This window comes from Podarcis filfolensis (assembly GCF_964270895.1).
Source record: "Podarcis filfolensis genome assembly, chromosome: 3".
NCBI classification, from domain to species: Eukaryota; Metazoa; Chordata; class Lepidosauria; order Squamata; family Lacertidae; genus Podarcis; species Podarcis filfolensis.
Window position 1 is genome coordinate 39,009,249 of NC_139606.1, and position 22,729 is coordinate 39,031,977.

A 22,729-nucleotide genomic window follows, 5' to 3' on the forward strand; every position below is an offset into this window, starting at 1 on the left:
ACATTCAAGGGGCACTGAAACAAGAACAGCTTATCTCTAGAGAGAAATTAGCCAAGATAACCTTGACATAAATATTTCCTTTTCCTTTTAAAAATTTATAGGAGGATGAATTACATGCAGGATTCAATAAACAAACAGAACTGCCTCTGTGTATTCAATGCAGTGATCATGACAGAGGCCACTAGCTTAAGCAATTTCATACGCTAGTGGATCTTACTTCTTGACATGACATTATAAAACGTTTGGTGATCAAATTTAACACAATTTTTTTGTCTTTCCCCCCTTACTTCACCATTTCAATACAATTTCTATTTGAGATTATGCTCCAGTTAACTGATGTGACAAAAACGTCTGGATTTTGGCGTTTAAATGTTTCAGTTTATCTTTAGAGACAAATGGGGGCTGAAATTCAGGAATATTTTTAAAATAGGGTACAACTTCTCCATACGCTCTTGAATAGGAAGCATGAGAAGCCCATATTCAAGGTAGGATTGTAGTATATGCTTCCCCTAAGAAATTAACTAGAATTTTGCAAGAAGACAATTTAGAGAAAACAGTGAAGCCTCTTTTAAGTCAGATTGCAGGATCCCCTTCTCAAGATCTGCATCAAAGCTTGTCAGCATGTTAAGTATGAATTGAATAATGTATTTTCTGCTAGAGCTGAATTTTCATTGGCGTGTGTGTACCAAAGGTATTGGGAAAGTGGTAAGAGACTGAGTAAGATTTTGGCTTTTCATTAAAAAAAAAGAAAGAATTCCATTCCACTGTTTAAAGGAGAACAGAACACAGTATGTATGTTAAAGGCTTGGTTGCAAGCCCCGTTCAATGGGAACGGAGGGAAGATGGGGGTAAGTAGAGCAGTTAATGCACATAATAACCAGCCATTGTTTGCATTCACTAGGATGTGAATGTGCACATTTTCCTTCCACGAGCAGTGACTTGTACACATTTCCCAGCTATTATGCATAATTCCCAACAGACCCTCAGCAATTTTCAAGCAGTTCATTGCGGGGGGGGGGTAGTTTGGCAACCACTGGCCTAAACAATGGAAAATTGCCTTAAAATTGTGTTTGTTTGTTTGTTTGTTTGTTGAATTTATATACCATCTTATACCCGGAGACCTCAGGATTTTTCACAGAATAAAGTCAAAATATAAAACCACAAAAACAACAACCCAAGAACCCCCCCAAAAAAACCCACCACCCCATATTTTAAAAGGGCATGGGATATCCTTGGGTACATTGGATTCCACAATGTTGGTATAGGAAAGCACTGTCTGTTATGTACTGAAGTTCTCACCCTGGGCCAGCAGGGGGATACTGTAGATAATTATGCAAATAAGGGATCGAAAGTGACGTTCAGTGATTGGATAGTTTTAGAAAATTGTTACAGTTACATTGTACTGGAGCTCTATATAAGCAGGCTGACTGAACCCTTCAGTTCAGTTCTGTCCTGGCCTGTAAATAAACAAGAGCTGTTTGAAGAATCGCTGTGTCGTCTGATATGTTCACCCACAACTTAACACTGTCCCTGTTGGGCCTAATTTGACCTGCAGGCCAAAGGTATCCCATGCCTGGTATAAACAATATTGTGTTAGATGGATCAGTTCAGTATAAGGCAGCTTCCTGTGTCCCACAGCATTGAACGGAGCTTGCAACCAAGTCTTGGTTGCAGTCTTAGATAATGATATGAGTTTGCTGCATTTTATTTTATTCTTCATGTGAGCCACCTTGAATTTTATAAGGGAAGATGGGGTATAAATATTTTAAATGAAAAAATGCTGCAATTCTTCATCAAAGACAGCAGTCATTTCATGTCTCCTTTGTGATATATTTTCTTGACAGAGATATATGCTTATTACATTTCTTGCTTGCTTCCCCTAAATCTGTTGTTTATATGGCAAATTGCAGTAGTAGTTGTTGGGGGGTTTTTTTTAGATGAAAATGGCTAAGTCACCACCCTGACCAAAAAAAGCAGTGGGCAGAATCTTGTAAGCATGCCGCCGGAGCACAATTTCTGTTCTCATCCTGAAGCAAGGTTCTTAACCCGAGGTACTGTTTCTGGGTTAGGGGAGTCTGTAACCTGAAGTGTATGTAAGCTGAAGTGTATGTAACCCGAGGTACCACTGTACTGTAGAGTGATTAATACAGAAGGTACAAAGAAGGCTATTCTAAGTTTTCTTATTTTTCTAGAGAAAGGCTGGAGACCAAGTACAAAAAGTAATGAGTGAAGTCGTAATAATTAATAGCTTTTTGGGGCTGTAAAGTAAGCTTTGTGTCAAGCTTGTAAACATTACTTTGTAAGGAAGTGACAAAGGAAGAATATATTTATTATTATGTATATTATATGAATGCTGTAAATAAAATTGATAATGCTGCAGTTTTATTGCATGTGCAGCAGTTATGAGAGCCACCAACTCCAAGATTTCCTTCAGGTCTTGCTTTGGATAAGAGCAAGATTTAGTCCAAATTGCTTCAGAGGCTGTCTGTTTCCGTTTGGGAACTGAATAGGAATCCTGATTCACTACTATGGGAAATCAAAACATGTTTATAACCCCCTCCCCCCCCGCCAATTCAGCAGAATTGGATGAGATTTTCAGGCATATTTGCCCCTCCTGAGTGGAGATAACCTGCTAAATTATGGATCAAATTTAGTCTGGGTTGGTTAAAGAAAGCAAAAGCAATCCATAACAATTAAGCCACTTGATAACTGTGTGTTTATGGCTAAAGATCCTGATGTGGATTCCCCCCCCCCCCCGTGGTGCTCCTAGGAAAGTAGCCTGTAAAATTTCAGAAAGGCAGATCCCAGTACCAAGGAGATATGATGAATGAAAAAACAGATTCAGACTTGTGAAACAAATTGCAAAGCTAATTTGACAGGAGTGTATGTGTGGGCATGTGGCAGAAAGGTTGAAAGGATATGAATGTCAAGCATTTCCCAAGCAACCATCACTAGCAGAACTAGCAACAAAGCAATACAGTGGTACCTCAGGTTACATACGCTTCAGGTTACAGACTCCGCTAACCCATAAATAGTGCTTCAGGATGAGAACAGAAATCGTGCTCTGGTGGTGTGGCAGCAGCGGGAGGCCCCATTAGCTAAAGTGGTGCTTCAGGTTAAGAACAGTTTCAGGTTAAGAACAGACCTCCAGAACGAATTAAGTACTTAACCCGAGGTACCACTTTATATAACTACAGTATTCTTTCCTCAAAGCACTGGGATTGGAAAGCCCTGGTAAAATGTTTGCCTATGGTTAGAAGGAGGATCTATCAAAAGATCGGTCTCTCTCTCCCACCCTATACAGTACAGTGGTACCTCTGGTTACGTATTTAATTCGTTCCTGAGGTCTGTTCTTAACCTGAAACTGTTCTTAACCTGAAGCACCACTTTAGCTAATGGGGCCTCCCGCTGCTGCCGCGCCACCGGAGCACGATTTCTGTTCTCATCCTGAAGCAAAGTTCTTAACCTGAAGCACTATTTCTGGGTTAGCGGAGTCTGTAACCTGAAGCGTATGTAACCTGAACCGTATATAACCCGAGGTACCACTGTATTTCCTTTATGTGGCAAGCTTGGGAAGAAGTGTTTTAAGTTTTGCAGACATTCTGCTTCCAGCATTTTTTAAAGAGAAGAGAGTTAGATGTCCCCACTTCAGGACACTTAGGAGAGACCTTGCTTCAACTCGGAGGAGCCCCCCATCCTGCTTAGCATTATCTTGCAATCAACAGCCACTTCTAGTGTGACTTAAGATCCTACCACTTTTTAGTTTGCCTCTCAGCGACATTTAACATGGAATAGCATTATAAACGAAGAGATACAGTATTGTATTCTATACCGCATGCCTCATTGGCAGCAGGTACATTTTTGTAAAATAAGCAGAACCACAATGCTTCACATCCAGTCTGGATTCCACCCATTTTTCCATAATGGACACATTCCAGAGAAAATTAAGTATATTTTAATCCTCCTGTTGAGACGGGTGTTGTTTGTTTATTGTTTAGAAAGATTTACGGACTACTTAATCAGAAGACTTTTGTAAGCATAATAAAACACAGCTAAAATCCACCAGACTTTAAAAAAAACACAAGTATACATAAGGTAAAATCAGCAAAACATTTAAAAACAAAAAGTGAATTTGTGGGCTGGGTGGCTCACTAAACTAAATAAATAAAAGAGTAAGTTCAAGTTTCTACCACAAGGGACCCCAAACATGGACAGCCTTGTGTATAGCTAAGGTTCAGTACTGCAAACGCCATTAATTCACCCAATGCTTTATGTCTTGGGTTTTTGATGTTCTGAATGGTCTTCAAAAACCCTTCCTTGTCTGGGCAGCTTGCTTTGGTAGTTGCATTTCTTTCCTTTTATAGAGTTTAAACCTGCTTATCTATTGTTTTCCTAGAACTTTAAAATGAGGAAGAATAGGACAAGGGCAAACATCTCCACCCTGTTTCTAAATCCAAACATTAATCTCCACTATAATTGTCAAACACAGTGTCAAAACATGAATATTAATGCTTCAGCTTGTAATATACTTATTTTTCCAGTATTCATTCCTAAAAAGCTATACTTACAAAACACTGGCTTAAATGCCGGATACTTTCAAAACAGTTGTCTGTGTTGACCTGCTCTGTGCTGTACTATTGTACATACTTTTAATAGACCCTGTAACTCTACTTTCATATTGTAATTCACTTTTTGTTTAGAATCTTTATCATTAAAAAAGAAAGCACTGATACTGCTTCTCTTCATAAGCATACTGCATTATAAAAGAAATGCATTTGGCAGGGATAATTGCAATATCTATTTTTAAAAATATATTAATATTATTTAATATGTTAATCCAGTATTTATTATATCTCAACATAAATCACTGGAATACATAATAGGTAACAAAACATATTTTTGGTGTTTTGTTTGGGACGTAATGTAACAGTATGATGGGTGATATCCAATGGTGCCTTACTTTTTCTCCCTCCTGCAGCCTTCCATGTACTCCCCAAATCTGATCTGGAGGGACCCTTCTGAAGCAGATTTTGGGAGTAAATGGGGGACTGTGCACACACTGCAGGGTGTGTGTGTGTGTGTGTGTGCTGACGTTGCACAGCTCCAGTCCCCTCAATGGCAGGGGAAAGGTGGTGCGCTTGACACATGGCTATCTAAAGGAGGGGTCATAAAAGCCCATTGCAGTGGTACCTCAGGTTACAGACGCTTCAGGTTACAGATGCTTCAGGTTACAGACTCCGCTAACCCAGAAATGGTACCTCGGGTTAAGAACTTTGCTTCAGGATGAGAACAGAAACCGCGCAGCAGCAGCGGGAGGCCCCATTAGCTAAAGTGGTACCTCAGGTTAAGAAGAGTTTCAGGTTAAGAACGGACCTCCAGAATGAATTAAGTTCTTAACCCAAGGTATCACTGTATGTCCAGGGTCTGGACAAAGCACTTACAGCATCAATATTCAATTCCATATTATGATGAATTAACTGAAATGCAGGAAAGTATGGTTTGACCCAAACCATATCCTCATAAAGAGTTGGAAGAGTAATCTAGGCTTGCCCCTGCAGTGCAGAGATCACAGCTAAACCAGTCCCTACAATGCAATAATGTAATACATTACATTATATTTCAGAAATGAAAGTTCATAAAATGAGGCCATAGTTCAGAATCTGTTTATAAAGGAATGTTGCAGGATCATTGGGCCCTAGAGAAGAGTTTGGGTTAGGAAGGACTCTCCAACTTTCTTCATGTCCAATAAAAGCATCTTGTAGAATCCATCCCTGGGATATTAGAAGAAACACATCCCCTTTTGTTCTGCACAAGACTTAAAAATGATAGACTGGAAAATAGCTTTAACTATGGGCAGCAATAATTTGTAACTTCTGAGAACAGTGGAAAGTGCTTTTTTTCCACCCTGTTTCCTGTGTCCTTTTCAGATTTTCTCTTTCACAGTGCATGCTCTCAACAAGGTTCTGCTGAACAGGAAACAGCAGCCAAAGCTAACGTCAAACAGAGATTTTAGTGAAATAAAAAGAATTCATATTATTGTTAGCAGCACATGAGATGTCACCATGCTCCTTTCAGTAATATGACAAGAGCTTTCATGATTTACGGATGTTCATCCCTTTTTCTTCATATCCAGTCATTTATTTTAAAATTACACTAGCTTTTCCAACCAACTGTTATTGTGATTGCATTTGGCTGTAATGGATTACTGAGAGGTTTGTTTTTGTTTTTTATGGTTCCAGTCCAAAATTATACCTGGCATGATAAAATGTGACATTATTACAAATTACTGCTTCAAACTGTCTACCAAAAGGAAATACCAAAATTAAGAAGGTTTGGTGGCTGCTGGCTCTACTAGTGAAATAAAACTGTTTCAGAAAAGGAGCTTGAAAGTGCTGGACATGTCTGCAAATTAACATGGGTGGGGGACAAATAGTAAATTAATAATAATAATAATAATAATAATAATAATAATAATAATAATAATGTTTTATTAAATTTTTATCCCATTCCTCTCACATGAGCCCCAGGTCAGCAAATGAAAGCCTTGAGCCCAGTCAGTGCAGTGTGGGTTCTTGATTCTTTTTATTCAATCTTATTAGCAGTCAACTTTAAAAAAAAATAATAATAATCTGGATCTTGTTAACATAGGATTTGTGTTCAATTCATGAAAAAGAACTGTTTTTGTTTTCAGTATCCAGATATGCAAAGACTCTTGGCTCATGTATCCAAAGGCAGTTAAGTCACTAGCATCATGGAAATTTGGCCAGGATTTGGGTCTAGAGTCAGCTATTTAAAACACACCAGCACACACACAGTTTAGGTTGCCTTAATAGGCTATTGTCCTCCAATCTTTTGTTTGTTCTTTTGCTTTTGCTTTTTTACCCTTTAGTGAAAGTATCTAGTTATTCAAAGAAATATTTTAACTCCAGTTTTAAATCCAATCAAGGCCTTCATTGGTTCAAAGTATGTCATAACTTTAGCACGCTGTCCAGAAAGTAGATGCCTAAAATAACAGCATGGATGATAATCCAAACATCTTTAGACTGGACAGTGGTGTTAAGTCTCAGATTCTGTTGAAACTCTTCTGAGGGCGTTCATGGGCGTAGCCAGGGGGTGCAGGGGAGGAGCAGCTGCCCACCCCTAAATCAAGTAAATAAATAGAAATACTTAACTAACTGACCATTTGCATCACAGCTAACTCGGTTCTGCCCCTCCCATCATAATGCTTGCCTCACCCCCATCCTGACTATGAGGGCCTTTCATCTCCTTGAGGGCCCTTATTCCCTAAGGATCCACAAACCTTGAGAAATGGCTTCCTTGGAGGTTAATCAGTGTTCTGCAATGGCATCCTAGGAACTGCAAACCCCATTTATTTCTCTATTTGCCCTATGTAAAAATGCAGTGTGCCATTGCTGGAAGATGGTGGCATGCTTCACAGCAGAAGATAAGCTGGTGAATGACCCCTTGATGTTTTTATTGATGTTAGTTGGCCCTGTAATATTGTTACCTGAGTAGATAATAAAGACAGATGTTTGTTGTACAGTTTGGGTCCTTGTGCCTATATCTCTGTTGGTAGCTGTTTATGCTGTTTCCCATTTCAATTCTGATACTCACCCTTCATGGCTGAGAGCCAAAGAGGATTTAGACATACAAAGTAGGGTTTTATACTTTCCCCCTTTAGCAGCAGACCCCGCTGTTCAAAACTGCAGTTGCCACATAGAAATATGTCTGGGAGTTGCCTCTGCTGTTTGAAAATATAAATCGAAAGCTCCCTTGGGTGTACCAAACTAGTAGTACAGTTTTTTGGATCAAGGACAATATTAATGAGCTGGAAAATGCAAAGCACATGAAATCATACAATAAAGGCTAACAAAGTGAAAGCAAAATACTCATAAATGTTGAATTGTAGCAGTAGCAAAGTACATGATTTGCAAACAGTTTAATGTTCTCGGGAGTTCAGCCCTTCCCGTAAAGCTCAATTAAAGGGAAAAGACACAGTTGCCACAATCGTGTTGCTGTTGTTGCTGTTGTTGTGTTATTATAAAAAAATACATTTAATCTGTTCTTCAGATGTTTAGACACATCCATCTTACTGACCCTTATTTACGTGAATGCTCCTTGCTTTCATGAGATCTCAGCTCCTAAGGTCATGTTGTTATATTCATAGAAAAGACTAGCATTGGGGCTGTAGGAACCACATCTTTTTGTGGGGCTCCAGGGCAAAAGTCCCTGGAGCCATGAAAGGGTGTGTGGCTCCTGTTGCATGATGTCCAGGGGTAGAACCCTAGGCACCACTTACACTCAAGCGATAACTCACCTGTGGCATGCACCCTGACTGAATTCCCAGCACACCCTATGGAAATAATTGCTTCCAGGGATGGGTTTTCCTGGTTTTGCTGGCACAGGCCTGTTTCTGATGTTGGGCCCCACCAATTCCAGCCACATACCCTTGTTCTCTGGATCCTACCTAGTGTGAGGGTTATTAGAGAACCTAACACCATATTCTATGGCAGCTGTATCCTCAGCCATGGTTTGCATTCTCAGAATGACCCTCAAATAATTGAAAAGGTATCAGCCCCTATCTGGGTATTTTGTGGCAACTATGCCTGCATAGATAGAGGAAACGGCCCGTCAGCTTGAAAAGGGGCATTCAATCTGTGTCTTTTTGCCCCTTTTTGTATTGTCAGTTTTCCAAGTGTCCATTTTTCCTTTCTTGGACTCGGGGGGACAGCAGAGAGAACAGGTCTGGCAAATGGTCCTTACTGACACTCGAGAGCTGGGTGCTGGGGCTATCCCCGGCCAGAGTGCAAGCTTCTGCTCACATTTCCAGCTTGACATTCACCTGTGCACCAGCCTGCCAGATTGGCCAATGACAGTCTGGTGTGGAGGGCTGGGAACAGGTCCACTCCTGGGGGATTTAAAGCTGCACATGCTGGCGCCAGCACCCTGCTCTAATGGAGACGTAATTACAGTATTTTTCCATGTATAAGACGCCCCTGTGTATAAGACACCCACTATTTTGGGGGACTCAAAATTAAGAAAATGCACTATGCACTATCCGTGTATAAGACAACCCCTTATTTTAAACTTCAAAAATTTAGGAAAAAATATAGTCTTATACACAGAAAAATACAGTAATTCTGATAACTTGACTGTTTCATATATTTAAAGTTTATTTTCACTCCATTGGTCCTTGCTAATTTTTACATTCTTTTGTTTTTCAGTTTTCTCCTTGTCTTCGGTTGCTTGATTTTATCAGTGTTTTCTACTATTCCTGAACATACCTGGCTTGCCACTAGTTGCCTATTCATTCTGGTAAGTGAACTTTACGAACCAAATAATAATAATAATTCAGAGATTGGAAAGTGCATTATATATATTTTTATACATATCCTTAGTAAATTAGGGTGTATTTTATCAGTATGTTGGGAAATAAAAAAATAATAGCAGCAGGAAAAGAAATTAAAAAATGATAGCAGCACACTATTATGCAAGTTTTCTCTGAAGTAAGGCCCATCCTGTTAAGTGGAACTCTTACTTCCTAGGAGGGTGTTTGGTGAGTCATATTTCATTTGAGATTTATTCAGAGGTGGCAAACCTACAACCTGGTTGGCTGGTGTGCCTCCCCACAAGCAAATTTACCTTGTCCCCCCAAGAGTCTACCAATTTTGGTGGCAGGAAAAAATAAAATAAAATGATAGACATAGTGTTCTGGTGGTCAGAGAGGTTTAAACCTCTCTGTTCAGCCCTGATGAGGATGCACATCACCCCTTCCGAATCACAGATCAGTGGGAGAAGGCTATGTGTCTGTGTGGCTACATGCACATGAAGTGGTCAAACCCATCTCTGGTATGTGGTCCCTGGAAGGTTGACCGAGGGTGAGTGTGGTCCTTGCGCAAAAAAAGGATACCCAACCCTGATGTAAGATATAACGTGGTACCTTGGGTTAAGTACTTAATTCGTTCCGGAGGTCCGTTCTTAACCTGAAACGGTTCTTAACTTGAAGCACCACTTTAGCTAATGGGGCCTCCTGCTGCTGCCGCGCCACCGGAGCACAATTTCTGTTCTCATCCTGAAGCAAAGTTCTTAACTTGAAGCACTGTTTCTGGGTTAGCGGAGTCTGTAACCTGAAGCGTATGTAACCCGAGGTACCACTGTATATGGTTTTTTAAACTCTGAAGTCTTTGTGCTAGGAGAGGAACTTGTCTATGAGGCCCTCTCTGCTCCTACCCTCCAGAAACAGACACATTATTATTGGGGTCTCTTTGGAGGTGACCATGTTCCAAGATTAGGATTCTGCCCGTTTAGAAGTTACGAAGAAGGGCAGCATTCCCCAACTGTAGACTTTCCCATAACTACAACAAACTGCTGGGGAAAAGTAAATCTGTAGAAACTGTTGTAGATAGAAGCTTTAATCCTATTGAAACATGGTCACCATAGTCCTCTTCTCCATAGCACCCAGAAGGTATATTAATGACAGATTATAAGCCTCTGATATCATCCTGCTAATAAAAAGTTAGCATCAGGTATATCTAGATGTATACTGGGGGTGGACCGGGGTGGGAGGGGGAGGAATTCTAAATATCTCTAGAGAAATACAATTGTACCTTGGCTCCCATACTCCTTGGGAGTCAAACGTTCCAGTTCCCAAACAATTGGAAACTGGAAGTGAGTGTTCCGGTTTTCGAATGTTCTTTTGGAAACCAAACGTCCGACAGAGCTTCCACAGCTTCCAATGGGCTGCAGGAGCTTCCTGCAGCCAATCAGAAGCCACACTTTGGTTTTCAAACGTTTCAGAAGTCGAACGGACTTCTGGAACAGATTCTGTTCAACTTCCGAGGTACAATTAAATATACTATTTAGGCAGAAGTGGCTCACCAAGATAAGGTGGAGCTGCTATGCTAGCTTCTCAATAGGCAGGTTGTTGTTGCATAGTGAGAGGGGCAAGGCAGCAGGGAGGTCAGCATGATGCAAACACACCAGCCAGAGCTACTTTGGTCTCCTTCCAGAGCATCTGCAGCATACCAATTATTATTATTATTATTTATTATTTATACCCCGCCCATCTGGCTGGGCCTCCCCAGCCACTCTGGGCGGCTTCCATAGAAACCAAAAATACCAACCTCCCTGCTTCCCCTTTCTCCTCCTGATAAGCAGCAATGACCCTCCTGCCAGTAAGCTAGCATAGCAGGTCTCTGCCAGCAAGCAAAATTCTTATTTACAGAGGTTTGTACAATTATGACAAAATGGCACAGTATTACAAGCAATATATTCTCTCTTTTTTTGGGGGGGGAGGCTTTCATGATATGCTGCCCTTTTCTTTCTACCACCATGGAAAGATGTTTATTCTAATGAAATTTAAAAGTATCCAGAAAACCCAATTGGACATGAGATAATTGACTCCCTAGAAGAGGCAATGCGGGTTGTGATTCTTGTGTGCAATTCTTGCTGTCCTGCTGGATCACTGCTTACTGAAGTACAGAGGAAGAAAATATGAGAAATACGCAAATCCGTATTATTGTTATTGATCTTGCAGTGGTTGTTAGCTACAAATTATGAAGGTCTGGCCATATTTACTATTGTTAGCTCCACTTTTGTTCTTCGCTCTTGTCTTTGGGGGAGTTTTAAGTTTCTCTCGAAAGGTTCTCCCCTTTTGGGAAGCCCAATGATGCTGTCTCCATACAGCAGAGCTGCTTTATTTGGAATTAGCGTACAAAAATATAAAGAAGATTGCGATACATGGGGCAAGTGGAAAGAAGTTTTCATTTGGAGATCAAATGGATGATGTTGGCAATAGAGACAAAATCGCAGAAGGGTAGCCTCTTTAGTCTTTTGGAGCAAAACAACAAACACTTTACAGATGAACAGATTTATTTTGGCATAAACATCTATGTTTACTTGTACAGGCAGAGGAGGACCACCTCTGCAGCAAATGCTTGTGTACTGGGGGGCGGGATGGGGAGAGAAACATTGCAGTCAGTGACGGTATCAACAAATGGAACAAACAACTAAATGGGAGAGGAAAGTGACTGTGTAAAGAATGAGTAATTCTAGATTTTATGCAATCCAAAATATTAAACCTTTATTGCTTTCCCCACTTAAGTGGAGTGCCTAATGACTGTGTTGTTCTGTATTCTTCCATCCTTTTGTAACTTGGACTGAGTTCTGCCATTCAAAAAGTAACATTGCTAATTACTGGAAGGGGGTAGTGGTCAAAATAACAGGTCCTAATTATTAAATTAGAGCAAGCAAGCAAGCGCGCACACACACTTATTTGGATCCTGCCCTTTTGTGTTGATTTTTAAAAAAATATTTCAACGTTTATATAAAGTGTCCATGAGCCTTATAATTTATCTCCTATCTATGCTTTACCTCATAACTGTGCTTTAAAAAAAAAAGAAAAAAGAAAATTTGCTTTGACTCCCTCAGGAGTTTATGGACTCTCCTCCTTTGGAGGTTTTTAAGCAAAGGTGGGGTGTTCACATCTCATGTATGCTTTAGTTGAGTTTCCTGCATTGCAGGTGGTTGGACTAGATGACCCCCATGGTCTCTTCCAACTCTATATGATTATTTTATTCTAAGCCTGCTTTTGTATAATGATCACTCTTACTGGATTGGGGCATCAATATGTTAATTTCTCTTAGCTTTGCTTGGATCACCGTAATACCATATTTTAAGTTCTATTGTCAAGAGCACTGAAATTTGTCCAGAGTTTTGCATGAAGAGCTTTAAAAATGCTGATGTTATTTTTTAGCCTTTTACCTTACCCATTGGTGATTTATCACAATCTGTGCATTGTACAATATCTTAGCATATTTTTAAATTTGTAATATAATGCCTGTTAACTAGCAGCCCAAAAGTGCAGTAGCAGAGTATTCCATCATACCATATGCAAAGCAAGCAAATAAAAATAATAATAATAATAATAATAATAGGAAGAAGTGGTAACACCAATATAAATCAATTTCCTGAGCTGGCATGGATAGTGAATGTCAGGCATCTAAGTCTGAAGCATAAGAAATAAGATCCTACCAGATGACGCAAAAGTATTCTGGGTCCTCTGCCCTCTTGTGACATGCAATTTGTGTGTGTTTTTTTCCCCAAATGGCCAAAGTCCATAAGTTCTTATACCATAAAGACAAATGTTGATTTTTCAAGGTTTTCCATTGCTGAGATATTGAAATCCTAGCTACAGCTAGCATCCATGTCAACAGTTCTTTTTGAGCAACTAGCCTTCATGTTACCAGTCAATACGTTCAGTAATGACAGTTGTGGGGAGACCTGAACAGGTGATTTAATTGTTTTAGGTATTTCATGATCTATTTGAGACAAGAATAATGAGACCTGAGGGCATTCCCACCAAAGATGGAAGAATGTCCCTTGAAGCTCACCAACAATCCTGTGTTGACTGTGACGTGATAGGAGACATCTGCACAGGTAGACAATGCCATCTGTACACAACTTTGAGGGAACATTCCCTCACATATGATGAAACAGACTTATGAGGCCTAGCTGACCACCATGATTTCCATTCAGATTCCTCTATTTCAATGTTTAGATACTTTTCCCAAGAAAATATAAGGCCCACCAAGGGACCAGCAGTAAGCTCTAAAAGCTCTGTGTATAAATTAAACAACTAAACAAAATAATAGATTAAACGACTAAACAACAACAACAAATAATAGAGACCAGTCCTTTGCTTCTGTGTCCCTGGAGCCTTCATTACATATCTTAAAGTGCCAGGAAAAGCATTCCTCTTTTCCCAGGCCTTTGGCTAATTAAACATTCTATGGCCTTTTAAACGGGCTGTTGTTTTTGTTTCTTATTGTGGTATGTATTTTTATATTGTAAACCACCACCCTGTCATCCTTGGATGAAGGGCAGTAGAGAAATTTAATGAATAATAATAATGGTTTCATAATTAGTCAGAGATCAGGGCTGGATCTACACTGGTTCTAAAAACACTGTTTAAAAAAGTAATATAGCTCTCAATGCAGTTTTGCATTGACGACAGGTTGCTGCTCTTCAGCGACCCTCTGGTGTCACATTTTTATAACACATTTTTAACATTATAACTAACCAGTGTAGATTTGCCCCTAGGAGCTTGGGCTTTAAGTGACTGATCTGCCAGTATATGGTGAAGTTGATACTTCTGTGTAATCAGTTTAGACCTGAATCCCTCATTTTTTAATTTAAAATATTTTTGAGGTCTCTATTTTGAAATCTTCAAATATCTAAAAAAAATCCTTCTTTAGGTAATTTTAAAGCAGTGAGCTAAATAGAAGGAAAGCATCTGACTTTTCCTTATGCCATTAGCCTTTAGTCTTATTATGTGCATAAATAAATGAAACAACGTCTTTCTAGCTGATATCACAGAGGCAGATAACAAAATAGAGCTGGCCACTGCTCCGCCCCCCCACCCCCCAACATAAAGATATAAAGTAATACAAGACTCCAACTATATATAAAAAATAATGTTGCTTGGTATGTTTCAAATGAAATAAAATCCTTTCCTTCCCCTACCACTTAAGCTTGGATTTTTGATATGTCACCATGGAAAGAAGTTGATAAAACTCATCTTTTCAAATGTACAAACTGCAGTGATGTTTCCTTTATTTATATTTAGACAACTGAACAAAGGGTCATGTTTACTAGGGGAAAGAAAAGGGGACTGGAAAAGTTCAGAGACAGAATAAAACCGTTTCCTGGAAATGATTACTCAGTGGATGTGTGTAGGAATAGAAAGATATAGAGAAAATGATGTATTTTGGAAAATATACATCACTAAACTGCATTTTTAAAATAGAGTTGGTACTAAAAGCTCTCTTACTTTGCTTCTCATGTTATACCTCTTAAGTGCTTATTGATATACATCTATAAGCCCTTCAGTCACTTTCATAACACACACACACACACATTCATTCTGAAAGCGCAATCATTTCCAGAGCATTCTACACTGTCTAGACCACTAACAGTTAAATCAGCAATCCAGTGCAAAGGGTATTCTTAATCCCATGGCTTTTAGGGGACTAAAGTAAGCCCCTGCTTCTGACATTATTATAATAGCATGGGAGCCACTCTTGAACGTGCTTTTCTTCTTAACACTTTGGTAGCATCAGGTGCTCATGTTCACATGGCAGAAGCCAGCTTGACAACCCTGTAAACAGCAGGGAGATAGCGGCTTATGGGTCTCTGAGAGCAGCAGGCACAGCTGATTTCGTTAAACTAGGAGTAGCCGATGAGATGTTGTGGACTACAGCTCCCATCAGCCCTGGGTTGGTGGGAGTTGAAGTCCACAACTTTTGTAGGGCACCACATCCCAGCATTAGACAACTGTAGTGCCTAGACTCTGCTATGCAAGACTATTGTAATAAATGAGCCATCCGGATTCCAGCAAGTTGCCCTACTTTGGTTCCCAGTGGACCGAGTAAAATCTAGCTAAACGTCTGATAATTCTGTACCAGTTGAGCCCTCTGAACACTTTGCCTTTCTAATCATGGAGCATGAGTTCCCCCAAGAACTGGGGGCATACCAAAGGTCACCCCTTTTCATCGTCCAGATGACAGAATCCTGGAAAAACTTCAGAAATCAATGGTGTCTTTAACAACCTGTAAAACTATCATCTTACAAACCACTTTTGGGATTCACCAAATTCCCAAGTGCCTCCTGTCCTACATTGTTCAGGATGCCCCACCAACCTCCAGAATGGTTTTTCAGGAGGTGGACAGTAGAGGGAGAAGCTTTTCTTCCATGAATTTACCTTGGGCTCCAGTCCAGTTTTTGTAGCTTTTTTTCTTGGCATCACAAGCAGGAGCACATGCTTGCAATATGCCAGACTTGCTACCTACTATTTATTTACTTCTGTGAGCTACAGATTGTTTATAAGGCAAGGTTTATTTTGTATTAAACTGTAAATAAATTTTAAATGTTCCTAAACGAACTGCTTCTCACATTTTGATCTTATAAATAAATAAATCCAAGAGACACTTGTACAATTGTAGCACCGTGTTTGTAAGTGCATGTGCGGATAAACTTCTGACAAATTCAAAAGATTATAAAAACATTTGGCATTCTATCTAGATGGCTAGTCAGATACTTGGCAAGTCAAATAGATAGGAACAAAAGCAGCTGCAGAAGCATAGTTGAAATAAATTATAATGTTCAAAAATATGGTAGGTAATTTAAAGCCCTGTGGTCAAAAATAAAATCCAGTAATGGGAAGTTACAGATAATTTTCAAGTGGAAACGCAGTATAGCAAATAATAAAACTGCTGCTAATACACTGTGCAAACCAAGCAGGTCTCTCTCTACACACACAGTCCTGGTTCACAAGACCCATTAAGGCAAATTATGGCTTAGCAAGACCACACAAATATGGGAGCTCTTTGAAAGGAGCTCACAGTTACTTTGTTCCCAGCCACTTCGTTCCTTTTACTACTGTATCACACTAAACGAAGGTAAATAAAGGTTAGCACAGCTTGTCATCGGAACTGGGCCTCATGGCTAACTTGCTCCTACTTAAGCATGAGCTGTAGGGAGTCCCAGTTCAGATGACATGCTAAACCGAACCCCAGTTTAGCAGGACCCCCCCCCCAAAAAAAACACTACAGAGGAGCAAAGCATTTGCAAGCTACTCTCCAAGAGCATGCTTAATAAGTTTAATAAGCAGTAATTTGTTACGTGGACCATCTCAAAGTCTTGAGTAAAGTACACTGTTATAACCAGGTTGAATCAATTTTAAACATCAAGAGTGAATCAGTAAGTGGAATACTCTGCATGCAGATAATTTTCATGGGACAGCACTGTGTCAATTAACTTTGGAAGAAAGTGTTTTCTGCAAAGGCTTAAAACTTGGAAGAAGATACCAGAGGGATAACTGCAAAGCATTGCGGCAGATGGCATCATTCGCAGAACAGAAGTGTCAACAGATTGGGTATACTCTCAAGTTGTGGTAGAAAGGAAAGGGAGAGAATCACATTTTCCACTGACCCCCAAGGAATCGAGCAAAAAATATTAAAAGTATACACTTCCACTCATCTCTGAGATGCGAGATGTTAGCCGAGATGGCAGGAGTGAAAAATCTTTCCTCAGACCATATGCATCAGCAGGATTTTGGCAGATGAGAGGTTCGTTCTTTAAATATATTGCAGTTGGTTTCTTCGTGCCGTTTTTCAGTTACACACTTGGAAGAAACAGCTCCCAGAAGTTCTCCAAACCTCCTTTTCTCCAGCATGAGGAAGGGGTATATTTGGAAGCAAAAGCAAGAAGGAAAAACCTCCTGGCTGGTAGAATTATAATCTCCCCAGTGTGCTTCAGGTGTAGTGGGCCCAGACTGTAAAGGGCTTTAAAAGTAAGCACCAACACCTTGAATTTTGCCTGGAAACAAATTGGAGCTAATGTCGGTGGCTAAACAAACTGCTGCTCAGTGAAATAGCTCCACTTCCCTGGCTGCCTTCAAAGACACCCCAAATAGAGAGGTTGCCAACACTGTTGCTGATATTAATATTGTGTAGTTTGAAGTGACTGAAAGCATAGGAATTGACTCCTTTGGAAGAAAACAGTGTCCAGGCCCAAAAAAATATTATTCATAGTTTTACTGGCAGAACTCTTCAAAAACATCATAAGCATCAAAGATACAACCAAAATGCAGTGTCTTGTGCTGTCCAGCACAGGCTCAACATCTTCTTAGAAATAAGAGATTCCAAAAATCCAAACTGTGTCTCTCCCCCATTCCAGTCTGCATTCCAGCCTTCATTGGCCTTAGGCTATGCATGTCTTGCAGAGCCATTTACATGCATTGTTCTCCCTGTAGAGTTCAGAAATACTAACAGCCACCAACCTCTCAAGATGGCGAATTTGCTACTCAATACCTTCATCACATGATCAAAGGTTCACTCTCAGCACAGAGTAGAAAAACAGTCAACAGGTCATTAACAAGTTGCAGCTCAGAGAGAGCTCTTCTTGCTTTCAATATAACCTCATGGAAAATCCCCATGTTAAACCTTTTCACAAACACACATTCAGGCATTCTCATTTCAGTGTCAATTAAACCATTATACTTAACAAGTACATGCATCTCACTGTTTAGGTCCTTCCTTTGTAGCAAGTGGTACACAACCTCCCTCTCTAGCTTCAACTCCTACAGCTTCATGTACAAGCAGTCTCTCACTCATGCTTGCTGTGTTCTAGAGCAGGGCCTGGGTGAGGAGCAATGTTGTTTCTTCTCCTCTGCATTAACTTTTGACTGGTTCCAGCAAATTTCACCAGATCTGAACGTCCCAGGGAATAATCCTCAAAGGTGATCCACAGCGGGATGGAGAAACGTCTTTCTCCAGTAGGCCAGATATTTATATCTCCACCTCAGACTGTGGACAAGGCTGCTCGTCATTATCTGCTGATGAGCGGAGACAAGGGACTGAGCAGGATTAAACTGATAAGCAGGGGATTGAATACTGATGCTTTGGCTGTGCGTGCTAGTTCTCGGTGGGAAACTAGTGGGTTTCCCACCAGTGCAGAATTGAGCTACATAACCCCACCAATCAGCTGGCAACATCTGCCCATCAGAATGGTATCAGATGATTGACCGGTGGGCATTGTAGGTCTGATTGGACTCCCCTGGAAGGACAAGATTGGCCTGTGGGCTAGGCTAGGGGGTTCCTCACTCTGATTTACAGGTTAGCGTCAATGCCCTTTTTGAACTTATGGTGCTAGGCTTACAGCATGAGCTTCCCCCCTCCACCCACGTTGGTCGCAAACCTCAAGCATTGATAAAAGTATATGAATCCTCATCCCCACTGCTTGTGGGTAAGCCTGCAGTCATGAATCGCTTACTGATTTTGTGAGGCAAAAGTAAAATGGTTTAGGGGAAAACATGTCTCCTTGATTGCAACAAACTACATAATTGAAGAAACAGAGCCAGCATGCTGTAAATCAGCAGGCTGATTAAAAATGAATAAGATTGGCACGAGCAACCAGCCCTTTGAGTATTTCATCTTATACCCAGTGTCACTGCTGGATCTTCCAACAGCTGCTAGGCATAAGAACTTCAAAATTGGCGAAAGTTGAGCTCTTGAGGAGCTCCTTTCCCATCACTGACTGACTGAACCTTTGAGCAGATATCGTGCTCATGACAAGCGAATAATATGCAACTAAGTTACACTCAGGGTAGACCATTGAAATCAATGGATTTAAGTGCCTTGCCCATTGATTTCAGTGGGTCAATTTTGAGTAGGCTGACTTTGATACACCCAGATATGTATAAAAAATATATTTTTAAAAAACTATTGGCAAATAAATGCTACTTTATCTTTAGCAAAATTATTTGTACTTAATTTTGATATGGAATAACTAGCACTTGTGGTAAGACCTGTTTTCTAGTGCAAATGGTACAAAATCATTTATATCTAATCCATGTATTAAGACTATTTATTAACACTATTTATTAACATCATCAAATTGTTGTGAAGGTTGATTGTGTGGCTGATAAATACTAGAAAATCCTTAAGGCACAGTTAACTAACTTGTAAGTGATACACCTTGCTGCAACTCCCCCACCTATATGGCTCAGCAGAGCAGCTGTGCAGTAATATCTATAAAGGATCTGGAGGCTGCATCTTGTTGGAACGGCATAGCAGCTCCTTACCAGGCTTGCAGTTGCATTTAGAGGCAGCAGGATACAGAGGTTTATAGCTCCAGTCTGAAAACACTTGTGACTACACTGACCAGTTGCAGACCCTTTGGAGGTGGCTGCATGGCTACCACGCAATAATCCCAGATACCAGGTACCCCTGGTGTTTGGTGAAGTTTGGCTGCCTATGCTGCTATTGAGAATGGGAAGTAGGGCTGGCCCACCCATGGGGCAAGGTGAGGTGACCATCTTCAGGTGGCAGAATCCATAGGGGCAGTAGATCTGGTGGCAGCAACAGCAGCATGCTCCTTGGAGGCCAGATCTCCTTGGCAGCCCTCACCATGCCACCACTGCAGAAGTCCTCTTGGCAAATAGGAAGCACTGCTGGTGTCTTCTCAGCCTTGTTCCTAATGTAGATCTTTATTTATCTCTCTCTCCCACCCCTTGTTCTTGATGTAGATCTTCACTCACCCCTTCTTCCCTGGTCTGGTTTGCCTCATATGCCTCTTCTGACGGCCTTGATGGGAGGATAGCTCTAGTGCAGGGGATTTGAGAATTACACCCTCACTTTCCAAGACTGGAATCTAAGCATGTTCATCTGGAATTAAGTAGCCCTGAAAGCCTCGGATAGTCTTACTTCTGAGTAAACATAGGAATGGATTGCTTGGATGTTTATGAGATATTCTACTAGGAACTCTTGGGAATTTATTGGTAGTGATTTATGTTCCATTTATAAATCTCTTCCAAATTTTTGTGTTTTTAAAATTTATGACCCCACTTTTCCTACTGTTAGAAATCCAGCTGGATAGAATTCAACATTAACTCTGTGTTCCCTCTGTTTTAAAATCATTGTCTGAGTTCTTTCCTCTTATAGTTGAAATGTGAGTCATCCTTATTTATCCAAGGCATTGTTCTCTTGAAGTATATATAATACAACATATTAATCACCTACTTAATATGAATTAGAAGCAGGTAAAACTTAGCAGTTAAATTTTATCATTTTAAAACTTTAAAAATCAAGTGACAAGCTTTTTTCAGGGGGAGGACAATGTCAGAGCAGCCTTCAGTAAACAGCATGCCATGTAAAATCAGTGAGAAGGTAAAGAGAAATTACTGATGTAGGGGTTAGTATGTGGTATGAGGAGAGTGAAACACTTTCCAATTTTTGATATTTTTCCTACAGATAATTCATAAAACAGATTCGAGCTTTTCCACACTATTGAGTAGGTAAGAGTTATCAAGCTCCATGTTTCCCAATTAGCGAAGTACTACAGACCCCTTGTTTTTCAAAAGCCAAGGCACGGACCCTCTACTTTTGAAATCTTTGTGTGAAGCAAATTTTTGGAGCAAGTGTGGGGTAGTCCCTAAAAAGCAATGGATTTTAGTTATCACAAATTTTATGGGCAGTGTTTTTTAGTATATTACTCACAAAAATGACAATGATTTAGGGGAGGGGGGAAGATGAATTTAATTTTACTAACATGTATTACGAGTTAACAAATTAGGACATATCTAGCAGCTACTAAACCTAAATGTGTTGGGAGAAATCATGCCTTTTTTTGTCCCAAACAATCCCTTCCACTTCCAGTTCAGTATTTCCTACCTTTAATCTCAAATCTAGATTAACATTGAGCCAATTTCTATGCTTATTCTTTATATAACAAAGTGTCCAAAATGTTTGTTCACAAAGATATGTGGAACAGAATGAAACTAGATGTTTCAAAGCTTTTTCACCTGCTTATAATCAGGAAAAACCTTCACCCAGGATGAGCTAGTCTACATTCTTAGAAAAATTATTTCGAAGAACCGTCAGAAGTCACATCAACAAGTGTATCTTCCGCAGATAGAGTTGTTAGTTGTACGTCACCACATTAAAAAGGATTCCTTATCCATGAGTTTTCAGGATTTGGTGCAGGAAAGTAATATCTGAAGCTAGTCATACTAAATCATGCATGTGCTCATTGATGTTATTTTGTACTTCTGGTATCAATTCTTTCTCAGTGGACTCCAGAAATGTCTCCAATGTTTGGATGTTATTGAGGCTACCACCTTCTACTCAGCTTTCCCTTAACCATAATTTTTACATCACTGCCTCAATCTTATCTTCAATGTAAAAAATATACTCATCACTACCTTGAAGGCTTGTGTTGAGAGTGTTCAAGTAGGTGAAAAGATTGCTAAGTAGGCTACCAAACACAACCACTCAAAGTTGTTCAACTGACCACATGAAAAGTTTGAATCTGTCAGGAAAGTCGTACTTCACCACGGATGAACAAGTCCACTGATTTTCTCTGACACAGCACAAGCACCATCTGTTGTCAGACACACACATTTCTCCCATGAAATGTGGTTCTTTGCAACAGCAAACAACAACAACAACAGCAAAACCCACTTAGGGATTTAACAATGCACTCTGCTGTAGTGTGTGCAAGTTCACATGAAAGTAAAAAAAAATCCTCCATATATTTTTCTTCCCATACATAGTGTACAAAGGCATGATAGCTTTGTTTGTAATACCAGCGGTTTCATCAGTTTGCAATGGAAAGAAGTTGCAAGTCTGAACCCTTAAAGTGAGAGTCTGTTTTATATCATTAGACATCATTAGACATATTCTTCATTTCACAATGTTGCTCGAAGGAGGTGATGTGTTGATTTCCCTAGCCTCCCGACTCACCAAGTACTCATTTGCATATAGCTACACAAGCAGGGAGAATCACTTCCTCGCCTAGAATATGATCCTTTCCTGCTTTGACAATGATTTTGCCACATAAGAAGCTAAGGTTGCATTCTCCTGAGAACTCCTGAGAAGTTTTTTTCTATTGTTTTTTTGCCCCTTCTTCAACTCCACAAAAAACCATTGATTTATTTTTGGAGCGTGCGTGTTTTGTCTCCAAATGACGTTGAAGATTAGCAGGCTTCATAGATTCATTAGCTAGAATTTCACAACATGAAACACACAGGGACTTTGGTTATAAGTCAGATCCTTCAGTAAATCCATACTGAAGATAGTCATCACTGTACTTACGGATCAAATGCGCCCAGCATCTAGATACAGTGATTCTTCAGCCATTGTAAAACATTGAACATGTTTATTGGTGCTGC

At 40.0% G+C, this 22,729-nt stretch overlaps 1 protein-coding gene across 4 annotated transcripts in view; it reads left to right on the top strand.

Annotated features, from left to right (window-relative positions):
* The window catches only part of KCNQ5 (potassium voltage-gated channel subfamily Q member 5), a 255,071-nt gene that overhangs the window by 160,042 nt on the left and 72,300 nt on the right, over positions 1–22,729 (top strand). For all 4 annotated transcript variants that reach the window (XM_083607215.1, XM_083607218.1, XM_083607216.1 and 1 more), the window contains one exon: positions 9,225–9,315. In XM_083607215.1, the coding sequence (XP_083463341.1) occupies positions 9,225–9,315 (91 nt within the window). The remainder of the gene's footprint in view (positions 1–9,224; positions 9,316–22,729) is intronic.